This window comes from Mizuhopecten yessoensis, unplaced genomic scaffold (genome assembly GCF_002113885.1).
Source record: "Mizuhopecten yessoensis strain PY_sf001 unplaced genomic scaffold, ASM211388v2 scaffold11099, whole genome shotgun sequence".
Lineage (NCBI taxonomy): Eukaryota > Metazoa > Mollusca > Bivalvia > Pectinida > Pectinidae > Mizuhopecten > Mizuhopecten yessoensis.
The window spans coordinates 1,337,598-1,350,457 of record NW_018408879.1 but is presented as its reverse complement, the minus strand read 5'-3'; the positions used below and the strand labels follow the sequence as shown (position 1 = coordinate 1,350,457).

The 12,860-nt window shown below is 37.1% G+C and overlaps 1 protein-coding gene across 1 annotated transcript in view; it reads left to right on the top strand.

The window, feature by feature from the left end:
• LOC110465736 (neurogenic locus notch homolog protein 1-like) overlaps positions 1-12,860 on the top strand; it is a 14,710-nt gene continuing 1,850 nt past the window's right edge. The window contains exons 1-11 of the mRNA XM_021521771.1: positions 1-148; positions 1,240-1,422; positions 4,454-4,566; positions 4,830-4,922; positions 5,104-5,205; positions 6,012-6,116; positions 8,892-9,239; positions 9,513-9,530; positions 11,445-11,699; positions 11,819-12,064; positions 12,490-12,558. Coding sequence (XP_021377446.1) covers positions 66-148; positions 1,240-1,422; positions 4,454-4,566; positions 4,830-4,922; positions 5,104-5,205; positions 6,012-6,116; positions 8,892-9,239; positions 9,513-9,530; positions 11,445-11,699; positions 11,819-12,064; positions 12,490-12,558 — 1,615 coding nt within the window. The 5' untranslated portion in view covers positions 1-65. The remainder of the gene's footprint in view (positions 149-1,239; positions 1,423-4,453; positions 4,567-4,829; positions 4,923-5,103; positions 5,206-6,011; positions 6,117-8,891; positions 9,240-9,512; positions 9,531-11,444; positions 11,700-11,818; positions 12,065-12,489; positions 12,559-12,860) is intronic.

Below are 12,860 nucleotides of genomic sequence, written 5' to 3'. Positions count from 1 at the left end.
TAGTGGTGGTTAAGTCAACATTAGACGTCACACATATACTGATAACAGACCCCGATACAAACAAGATGGCGTTGTGTAACATGGCCTCGCATTACATTTTCCTCGTTGTTCTGGTTTCCTCTTCTGTCCATGGAATGGACTGGTCACAGTAAGTAGACGGTAACCTTTTATATAGTGTGGATTTTTATTGGTCAAGGATTTTTATTGAATTACTTACGTCCGGATCCTCTAGGACGTGATAACAGTCCACACACTGCGTATTAGATGCTATTAAGGACTCGAGCTAATACTACTTGATTTCGTTTGTCAACGTTAGAGATTGTGAACACAATATCCATAACATATTGAGTATTTCCAGAATATTTTCCTAAAGATATTTTCAATGTTTTGAATTTGTTTTCTTTTTCAGTCCAAATGAATATTATAAACTTGAGTTTTAAGACTAGTATGTAGACTACATCTCGTAATAATCTCAAATAAAAGCAGCCAGTTTACATTGTAATTTGAATCGATTGTAAAAGTTACATTAATGAGGATGGTTGGTCAGCGCTAACTATATAGTATCTGTGGAATAGAGTGAAAAGAATGTACCTTTCTGATTGGTCAATTCCAAAAGTGATATTTTACACTGTGAAGGACATTGTGACACAAAATGGAAAAAGTACAGTATATGTTAAGGAGATTTACTGGTCAGTGCTAACTAAAATAGTATTATGTATAGGAGACTACAAAAGTCCGTCAGTCCTTAAGTGTCCTAATGATAGAAATAGTTTTTTAAATTATACCATCCCCAATGTATGTCTTGAGTAAGTCCAGCCCGATTTGTTAACCGAGTCAAACAATTTTCGTTACTAACCTACCCTCTACTTATGTGAAATCCAAGAGCCGCGTTTCTCAACTACAATATTTCTACCTTTATATTTTGTTCTTTATATCCTGTTTTAGAAAAGTTTGACAATCGGAGTCATATAACATTTTAACACAGCATCAAACCCGGAACGAAGTATTCAACCTGACGTAGTGGAGAGATTATATATCTGTTTATCAACAACTGAATGTATGGGGTTTCAGTTGAATACATTTCATAAATTTAACACTTTTTCTTTTGTATTTGAACACCAGACTGAGGCTGCACTATCATTGGTATTCCCCTACTAGATTAATATGTTACCGTATAAAAACTTCAGCCAGGCACTCGAACACTCCATGATCAGTTGGTATGACATTCTTTCTTTTAAGGTTGTTTACCAATTGGATGCCATTTAGACCCCATACCTGTCCCGCCATGGATTTGGGCTCGAATGAACAGTATACGCTGGTCCAGACTAATGGCACCAAGTGTAGTTCCTCTCTACAGAACAGGTGCTCCCTTTATCGACATAACGTCAAGCACAAGAGGAGTCGATTCTTCATGTCTACAACGTGAGTATACTATCTGCCTCGTTTAGTTTTAAATTCGTCCCTGGTATTCGATGAACAAAAATAAAAATAGTAACTGAAGAAACAAAATCAAGAGAAAAATCATCAACTGATTGTCAAAACTTAGTTTATACTTCTAGATATTCTAAATACAAGCTCATTTACAAATCGGTTGTGCAGTTATCCGTTCCTCTCTTGGACTTCCATCTACTAGCATTACACTCAGCACAAACATTATTTCTCAACGACACAAACATTACAATTCTTCACAAACCCGGGATATTTACAACTTAAGACAAGAAAACAAATCACAGCATCAGAGGAACCAAGGAAATAATGAAGAAGAAGAAGAAGAAGAAGAGCAAAGGGAGAAATAATAGGGGAAACAAGCAAAGAGGGAAAACAAAACAAAACAAAAGAGGTCAAAAAGACAAAAAAAGGAAACACAATATTCACAAAATAGTATGGGGAAATTGTTTGCTCCAAAAAGATTATTTTTTTGTTTGTCAAGGCCGTAAAATAATATCGGTCACTAACGATTAAACACAATTTGCAAGTTTAAAAACAAGTACTGGCACCCCATAGTTGGAAATCGAGTAATTTAATAATTATTTACTGATAGGAGAAGATACACACAGAACTTTGTTGTTGAATAACTGGATTTTAAAGCATGTCTTATCTTTCATTTTCCAAGTTGTAACGGATGTATTACAGACTAACTCACAACAAAGAGTTTCGAGAGATCTAAGTTGAAAAATAATATGGACAAGTATTACGGTCAATATCACAATCTCATTAGGAACACCTGTTCTCATTATCCGCTTCCTATTTAAAGGGAAATCGTGTAAATCATTTCTTTGTTTATTTTCTTTAGTTTCAAGGATTTTTAGTACCATTTATGTTAAATCATGCTTCTGTATTATCTTGACCTGTTGAAACGCCAAATAGTACTACGTTGGTTTGCAGGATCTTATCTATGTAGCCAAATAGTTTCGACACCATGGGAAACATCGTAGCCCCTTTCCGCTCTCGATAATTACTGAATCTGTGTAGCGTTGGCCTCGAAGGTTATAGGTTCGTTGATGGCTATCCACACGGAAATGAGAATTAGGGCTAGTCAGTAAAGCGATCAAGTTTCCAGTGCCTTATGGCAAATCGTCTGGGGCACGTAACCCACGTTTTGTACTACAGATGTTCATACTTGCTTTAACATAAGTCTCAAAGACTGGGTATTAACGGGTTGTCTGCCTGGCAATTCACAGATACACACTTACAAAAGATATATAATATTTTAAAAGTGTTAACCATCACAGTGCTAGAGTACTATGAAGATGAATCCAGTAAACGTTCCTTTTCATCAAATATTGCTGGTGATTTTTATGCCATAAATATTGGAAAAGGAAAAGAGATAAGATTCTTCTAAGAACCATTTAACACATTCAGATATATAATGATGGCGTTCTGTCCTGAGTGACAATAATATAAGATACGACTTGCATCTTCAGAAATATTAAGCCATCATACACTCTTGTTCCTCATTTTACATCTCCCTATTTATCTACAGTATGATAGTGACTTTGTGTTTGAAACGGTTATGGACCGTAAACGGCGTTGTAAGATCAAGAAAAATAGATATATTATATGTCTTAAAAGAAAAAAAGACATAAAGGAACAGAATCTGAACTTAGATTATGGTAGAACAATGAAGTGAGCGTGAGCCGTGGAAGGTAATAGGCATAGGGAAAGCCATCGACCGGAGGAGGCTGGACAGAGCAGAGGGAAAGCCATCGACCGAAGGAGGCTTGACAGAGCAGAGGGAAAGCCATCGACCGGAAGAGGCTGGACAGAGCAGAGGGAATGCCATCGACCGGAGGAGGCTGGACAGAGCAGAGGGAAAGCCATCGACCGGAGGAGGCTGGACAGAGCAGAGGGAAAGCCATTGACCGAAGGAGGCTGGACAGACAGAGGGAAAGTCATCGACCGGAGGAGGCTGGACAGAGCAGAGGGAAAGCTATCGATCGGAGGAGGCTGGACAGCAGAGGGAACGCCATCGACCAGAGAAAGCTAGACAGAGCAGAGGGAAAGTCATCGACCGGAGGAGGCTGGACAGAGCAGAGGGAAAGCCATCGACCGAAGGAGGCTGTGTACGTGAGTGGCCCCAACGAGCACGGATATGGGGTTGGCATATCCATTGAGGTAACAGGTTTCACGTTCTTTACCGTGTTGGACAAGACCCGTGAGGCTGGACAGAGCAGAGGGAAAGTCATCGACCGGAGGAAGTTTGACAGAGCAGAGGGAAAGACATCGACCGGAGGAGGCTTGCCAGCAGAGGGAAAGTCATCGACCGGAGGAGACTAGACAGAGCAGAGGGAAAGCCATCGAACGGTGGAGGCTGGACAGAGCAGAGAGAAAAAGCATTTTTTATATGAAGGCTATTGACCGGATGGCATTGTGAAAAGGAATTTACAGAGAGTTTAGTACAGCAGAGAGCCGAGCATGAGACGAGAGTGGACCAAAGGAAACCCGTCGGACAGAGGATTAGAGGGGGGGGCGTAATTATAGATGGATCCAGACAGAGTTAACCAATGGAAAACTATCTCATAGAGAGCATAGGAAAGGCCTGAGGAAGAACAGTAACAGTATTATGTCAAAACAAGGTATTTCATGTTTAAAAGTGATTAAAGTCAATTAACAAGTACCCAAGTGGCAGGGTTTCTAGTCATCGACGATGTTGGATGTTTAAAACGAAAATTGGAACATTTCCAGCATCAGGTTTGAATCTACATTGTTTCTGTTTTTCCTTGTGTATATGTATACCACGTGACACTGTATGAGATATTATTTATGATACTGCAGATGATATACTGAGAAATGATACATATATATTAATGTATTATTTTCACCATCTTATAGCTAGTGCTATCTATGACGTCATATATATATTTGTGTTTGTTGCTGAATAGGGGTGTAAATGCTCTCCATTTCAAATAAAACCATTTTACAGATATTCTGTAATGGGTTATGTTTTACACAGTTACAAGGGACCCTGCTCCTCTGTCAATGCCACAACATGTACCAACTTCGAATGTAAACGGTCGTGTGTAGCTGGATACCATCGGACTTCGGACGGCAAGTGTGTCAACACAGGTAAGTGTAAATAGGTCACCTAAAAAGATAAGAGTAGCATACCGCTAAAAGTAAATTGTTGACAGGCATGCTCAGTAAAGCTCACCTGGATTTAAGGTCTGTTTCCTGCTATAAAAGCGTGAACACAAGAGCTACATATTTGGAGAGGGAAGAAATTGTTTCATTTGCTCGACTAAAACTCCCTGTAATATAATATGGCAGTGAGAGGTTTAACGACAGTTGTATGATTACTACTTAACATCTTTTTACTCGTTTCGTTGCAGTAACACTTCATTGCTTCAATGGCGGATCACCCAATTATAACTTGACGAAATGTGTGTGTTCCGCCAACTTCACGGGCGATCAGTGTGACATCCGTAAGTGGCATCGTAACAGACCTTTTTATTCACTTGATTTTATTTTTATTTAATTATTTCTATTTATTTTATCAAATAAATATTATGTTTAATTTCGGGGTGTTTTTTTCAATCGTTTAAAGAAATATAAATATTCATCAAGTAATCTATGTGATAAGGAAGTTGTAATTTTCATCTCCAGCTATCTGCAGTCCTGGCTGTCGGAACGGTGGAGTTTGTTCCCTACCTCCCGATTCCAGGTGTTTCTGTCCAAACTACCTGACGGGGACCACGTGCGAAACACGTACGTCCATCTTTCTCTATTTTCATTTCATCAAATTTTATTGACAAGATGTCATAATCAATTAGATTGAATAACAGGCAAAGCCTATATAAATTCTCTCCGTCAAATGGCCAAAGTTGAATAAACAAGGAGACATAATATTTTAGACATGTTGCAAATGAAAAAAATAACACAAAATAATTCATAATAACACAAGGCTAAGGGGAAGTAACTCATGAAGGAAACATCTCACACACACACTTACACACACATACAAGTACATATACAAATACATTTATTTCAGCATATACACTATCATAGACAGATATTGGCAGGCTTAGACCAAAAGTCCATGTGCATATATTGCACAGGTCACTGCTACCAACAACTGTCACAATTAAAAATAATAAATTCATTTAATACATATAAAGTGTAATTATTTACAATGTCATGATAAGTACACGCAATAGACAGTAGTCATGCTCGACTAGAATCTCCTGGATGGAATATAGAATATATAGTATATTTTTGTATACCATCATCTTTCTCTATCATAGCAGTGTAACTCGCATCGTTAGAACCAGCGATATCAATCAAAGCTTCCCTCACCCACATATTTTGTTTATAATAGTGTTTATAAAAACTCACTTCAGATTTACTTATTTGTTCTTAAAGTGTGGTTGATAAAGGCAACGACATACAAATCAAACACTCGTGTATTTCAATTATAGCACTTATATGACATCTTAAGATTACTTCCGTACGGAAAAGCATAAGACATGTGATAAATGTTTATTGACATCTGTACATTATCAATGTGTTGACAGCCGTCTGTGGATCTGGCTGCAGGAATGGAGGAGAGTGTGTCTTCACAGGCACGACTTCCGAGTGTCTCTGTCGTTCGGGATACATAGGGTCCAAATGTCAATTTAGTAAGTAATACATTCTGTGTATGCATCTTGGTTACGCAGGGTATGAATATGAATGAAATAGGTGATTGTAATGCTAAGTCCGGATTATATAATACAAAAAACTGCGAGAGGAATGCTTGCAATGTGATGCTAACAGTTTTTATACTCGTGTAGATAACATAAGGAAAATGTATCAAATTGTATTTTGAAACTAAAATTGTGCCCTTTATTCATAGGGTATTTCTACAAAATAAATTGCATTCAGGATAATTTTAGCGTACACAATGAGTTGGAATTAGGAATGTCTTAAAACAGAGAAAATAGCACTTCGCCGATTTTTTGAAGGTTTTGAACCGCTATTTGTTGTTGTTGCTTTTTTTTACATATTCCACTTCTGCGATTAGAAATGTTAAACATCATGGAAAATCTGTCAGAATTGTACCATTTTAGGTGGCGTCATTTATATTTTGGGATATTTCAGTGTAATAAGGGGTTCACCTTACAAAAATATATTTATGTAATACAATTGTGAATGGGATAAGTACTAGCTATCATGTCCGTCAATCGCCCGATATATCTAGGGTTATAGGCATATCGAGATACTTTGGTTTATAAGGGGTATGGGAGAAGAACCTCTATATGTCTTCTTTTTTTATAATAAGTAATAGTATATTATAATGAAGAATAAGGTAATTAATTCTCTCTGTTTATTGTCTGATATGCCTAGGGTATACCTGTGTGTGAGGAAATCCTGTAGATGTCTGATATGCCTAGGGTATACCTATGTGTGAGGAAATCCTGTAGATGTCTGATATGCCTAGGGTATAACATATGTGAGGAAATCCTGTAGATGTCTGGTCTGGTCCATTTTTTTTCAACAAGTCATTCATTGCTCCATACCATTGGAATGCAACAGCAGGAAAACCGTAAAGATCATTCTGTTCCATATATAAATATTTTAAGTCTGCAGGTGGTGCGAACAGCATGGGTAAATTTTCTTGTTCAGGAACACAACCACATCCCCTCGTCTCCGGGAACCAAACCTACGACCTTGCCAAGAAAGGCGGTCGCAATACTGACTTTGATTTGCGCCCCCAGAGATTTTACTTATATGGTGCTGAGGTGGTATCTACTTCAATCTCATTAATGTTCGACAATGTCTAAAATTTTAGAAATTAAATGTGACCATCACGAACAGGTTGATCTGAACATCATACGCATTCATCTATTGTAAATAAGCTCTAAAGTTGAGTGAAATATGGGTGTGCAGGTTTACATATGTGACGAATTCATTGCCATATTCGTTCTTACATTAATGTTATAACTGACGAAACTACCTGCAATGGTTTTTTTTCTCTTTTTAAAGTACGTGTTCACTTTTCTGCAATAAAGGTTTGTGCCGTCGTTTGATCTATAAACTGGGTAGATGTTAACACATTAACTTCATTTCAGCCATCTTAAGTATTCCGGAAGTTGTAAAGTTACCAACGGTCGCGCGGCTCGATGCAGCCCTTGGTATTAACTATCTAATGTGATATCCTTGTTCAATATCGGTATAGGTATTAGATATAGTAGTTGTGCCACAAGCTTAGCTCTAGGTACTTGCGTCGGCTATTAGAGGAAAAACTATTAGGATATTCGAATTGCATGTCCTTTATTTTGTACACACATTTTGTGCATCAAAAGTAACAGAAATACGTCTGCCTCACGCATGAACACAACTGTTGTTCAATGACTTGAAATTGGCATGTTGCTATCTGCTTATCAAGTGCACACACTATTGCACTTTCGTGTCGTCACTGACTGCAATATTATGTTCAGTTCATCGACCATTATAGGAAATCATCCCAGTAGATATTACACCGACATCACTCTATAAGCCTACGCAAAGACTCTTTTATCGAAGACATAATAACGGTTACAACAGGGAAACCCGTAGTAAATTGTATGGTATGTCAGAGGTTAACAATATCCATGTTGTATGTAGGTAATGCACAGGAGACCTTTACCTACTACAAATGCAGCAAAGTTTCACATCAAACGGTTACACAAGTGTTTGAAACCATGCGCGCCTGCTATGTCCAAACGTAAACAATTCGAAAGCAAATATGTTGAGTACATTAGTAAAACTAGTCATTTTCTATACATGTAAGTTTCAAAACTTAAAATGCTTTTTGTTATTTTCATTCAAAGGAATCCATCAAAAGCACATTTTTTTCAAGTTTATTACCTCGCATCGTTAAAATAATATGAATATAATTATATTTCATTTCGATGATGGCGGTCGTCTTTGATTTCTCATGCCGGGGCATGTAATGCCTCTTGTGGGCTTTGCATACTTCAGATTTGGTTTCAGCATCCGTCAGTATCACAAAAAAACATTTGGCAAGCCCTTTACTGACACGGTTTACTTTCAAAAAGTGTCCTTGTCTTTATTAGGAATTGAATCGCTACAGGAAACTAATTAGAAAATGGCGTCATTGATAACATTGCTCTATATGTTTGTGCTATTTTAACTTGACCGAATGTTTTAACAGCGAGAGAGATATGATAATGACACTTAATTTGTCAATCAGTTAAGTTAACCTGCGCTCAATACTAGTGTGCGTAATTGTGTGTTCTAGAAAAGCACTACCTGCCTTAGACTGGCTACTGGCCCTTAGTTTTTTATGAAGAATTCCAAAGCTGCATTTTACTACTAGCTTATCTCCCCCTTTCGTTTTAGAACTAAGAATCAGACATCCATGTATCAAAACTATTAGTAGTTATTTTTTTCTAAATAATTCAACATTCTAGAGACGACGGAAAGTCTACCTGTGCCTGTATGTGATGCAAGTGACAACATTGACAATGCCACCAGCTGCATATTCAATGAACAATGCGATGAGGGAGCGCACTGCTGTATTATGTCTCCAGGGAATATTTTCGGGTATTGCTCCATGCCCTCGAACAATGTCACATGCATTCACCAAGACGGAGCGGAAGTGGCCGTGAATGAAATATATAACAGTGTACGCAACTGTGAAGCCTGCGTCTGTAAATCGCCAACAAACACTTCCGCCGAACATGGCGATATCGATTGCATATCAGCCGGATGTTCTAGTGACTTCCTGTCTAACCCGTACTGCTGTCCTAATACAACAGGTAAGATAATCTGGACATACTATGAGAGAAAAATTAAGGCATTGCTCTTATCTTCAAATAAGGTATACCTGAGTTGGCTGATTTATAGCTGTGAGTATTGCAATTTTATAAAAATGATATTCTGACCTAAATTTCTGCTAAGAGGTGGAATATTTTTCTATAATAAAATATCTTAACCATCGAAATTGATTAAGTGATTTGCTTCATAATTGAAAAAACAAAGTTTCGGTGATACTTGTATAAATGTTTTCTTCCCTATTTCTCATGTTACAGATAACAAACCCTGCCCACGTGAGTATTACCTTTTTGGTTGTACTATGACGCTTCAATACTGATAGCTTCGACCGAAACATTTCGAAATTGCCTATTATATCGATACTGTATTTGTAAGCTTAACATGGCATTAACACACTTGCTAGCTTCAAGTTTTTCATATCACTATCGTCACATTCAGATATACTATTAATCTCCCTTTCATGAATAGCACATACATGTGTCCAAATTGTCCTCCGGAACTTATACTTCAAACATTCAGACAACTCATTTTGAGCGTTATATCCTATCTATATCATGCTAATAATAGTTACCTCGTTAGCAAACTCTAACACAAACGTGACTTAAATCCTCCGCTTCCTCAGAAACTGGTAATATATGTATCAGGACTTTCCGGCTGTACATGTCCTGTTCACTTAACCATGGGTTTCTGCATTCAACGTCAAAGGATATGATGGTCTTAATATGTATAGGTACTAATATTTCGATGTTAGGGATAGTTATATTTTCAGTTAAGGGATAATAATATTCCGGGTTTGTGATAGTTATATTTCAGGTTTTTGATAGTGATACTGCGGGTTTGTGATAGTTATATTTCATGTTTTTGATAGTGATATTCCGGGTTTGAGATAGTTAACAAACATAATTTGTTTACCTATTTAAGACTATGAGAAAATGAAAAAATAAAATGGTATGTCCGCGTGCAAGTGTTTAACTTTTGCGGGATCGGAAAAACTAAAGGGCTTAACTTGATTCCTCTTCATTACATACTATTTTCATATTTTTGAATATTATAAACCTGTGCAGCAAAAATCCATTTGCTTTAAAAAATTGACACCGTCACATTTTTTGTGATTAATCTAGTGTCTAAAAGATGAAATTTTGATATTGCATGGAGCGCAAGAAATTCCCATCTTCAAAAATGTCGCCTTATCGGTATTTTTTTTTAACTTTTATAAAAGTTCTTCAAATAATATATATCTAGTTTTTTACGCATTTTTCATAAGCATGACTGCTTTTAAAATTGTTCCTGAATAGTTTAATCTAATAAAAACCTGCTTCACTAAATCAAAACTAAACTGAACGTTATTTAAACCTCAGAAGAACAGATCCTAAGGTAGGTGTATTTTGGTGACTATATTCTAAGTTTAGAGGTGGTAATATATCGTGTGAACAGATGAATTGTTTGTCTCGTTCTATTAGATCCTCAGTTATTGTTTTTAGTTGTAAGTAGGTTGCACGACAAACATAAACGCGCTGCTTTTATTATGTTTGTTTTACTCCACAGCGTTAAGTACTAAGAACTTGATAGCAGGTTCAAATCTCCATAATTTTAATGCTGAATATTGATATTGAAGATTTTGCTTCATATCACAAACTGTGCTTTCTAAATTTATTTGTACTGCAAAAGTAGTATTAAGTGACATGGAATGAATTTGTATATTTGCTGATCACTTTCACAATTAAAGCTTTGAAAGCTCCCCTCTCACTCTAACTCGTCGTCGTAGTTTTATGACAATTATAGTGACACGCATTTCGTTGTGTTGTGAAGTCAGTGTATAATTGTTATTGGCTTCGACATTTTGATATCTGTTTTTTCTCGTGATACCGTTGTTTTGATGTAAGTACTTGTATTGTTAGATAGTGCCGTCTGTTTAACGTTTTGGTGAATGTTTGGCAGCTTTCATTGGCCGCTTCAGTTAAAGTTTTGATTTTATATATTTGCAGTGCGTGCTTGTATTAAGGTTGTGTCTTCTGTTTGATATTTGCAATATTCTGCTGTTTGATATTTGCAATGTTCTGCTGTTTGATATTTGCAATGTTCTGCTGTTTGATATTTGCAATTTTCTGCTGTTTGATATTTTCAATGGACTGCTGTTTAATATTTGCAATTTACTGCTGTTTAATATTTGCAATGTTCTGCTGTTTCAGCTCCCGTCATCAGTGGTTGTCCTCGTAAAGGAGAGATAATTAATGTGGATACGTCACCATACCAAAACAGTGCTCTTCTCATTAACACGTTCGAAGCGCATGACTGCCTGGGGAACTCTTTACCCGTCGATTTGAACCAAGTCTTTTTCTCAGCTTGTGAGTGCGACAGCCTGAATATTCACTCTGTAAGAGCAACTTCCCAGCAGGACTTTAACGGTCGACAGGGAACGTGTGACTTCCGGGTTGTAGTCAGAGGTACGGTAATCCTGTCAACATTTGACTAGTCGTTTCTGGCTCTAAATTAAGACTAAATAATTTATTCTGTGCTATAAAATGAACAGATGCAACAGTTTATTGCATTGGTTTCCTTTCAGATATGGCATCCCCAGTTTTCATAACGTGTCCGGCTACAATGTATGTCCGTCAAGGGGAGACAGTCAGCTGGGCCAAACCGGAAGTGGTGGACAATGTGGGAATAAGGCAAATATATCTCGACAACTCTCGAATAAAAAATAACAGCATGGTCATCAACCAGGGGATACATTTCCTCCATTACACAGCCATCGACTGGCAGGGCAACAAGGCCTACTGTCGCTTTCGGATACACGTCTACAAAGCCGGTATGTATTTTGATGTAGGGACCTTAATGTCAAGACGTAACATATACTTGATGTAGGCGGTATTAACAAGTAATGGGTTGATCGGTTTTCGTCCGCAATAATGACGCGTATTGTTATGTTTAGACGTACAGGTCAATTTATAGTGTCATCGTGAACAACAGCAATCAGTCTTGTAATCTATGAACGTATGAACATCTTTTATAATGATACGCATTACAACGTGTCAACAAGAACTCGGTACTGCAATGTATGTAAACGATGTACTTCTGATGTTGCCAACGTCTATTTGAACGGTGTGTATTGATACACTGGACACTTCATAGAGTCTTTGTATTATAATATTTTGTAACTATTTTATATATCTTTGTATCAAAACACATTGCTACTGTAATATCAGGATAGTAAATATCACGATGATACTTCAGATACAGACGAGTCTAATTACCCTCCCCAGCTGAGAGAAAGGAAGAAACATGTGTCGCCTGTAATCATTGGTATGTATAATGTTAACAAACGGTGAACATTTTACTCCCATTTAAGTTGAAAAGGCACTTTCATGTACCCTTAATGCGTATTTCGCTAATCAAAGATGTGCATTCATAAATTGAAATGTATCCAGTTCGCAATGCCTGTATACTTTTTATAATTATTAAGAGAAGAGAATCTTGTATACAACGTCAGATGTAGAATGCTAATAAATATGATACGCCTTTCAAAGAAAAGCAAACCGAAAAAATGTCACCTGTGATCTCGCTCACCAAGTAGTCATGGAGACTGATTTTATCTCCTGTAAAAA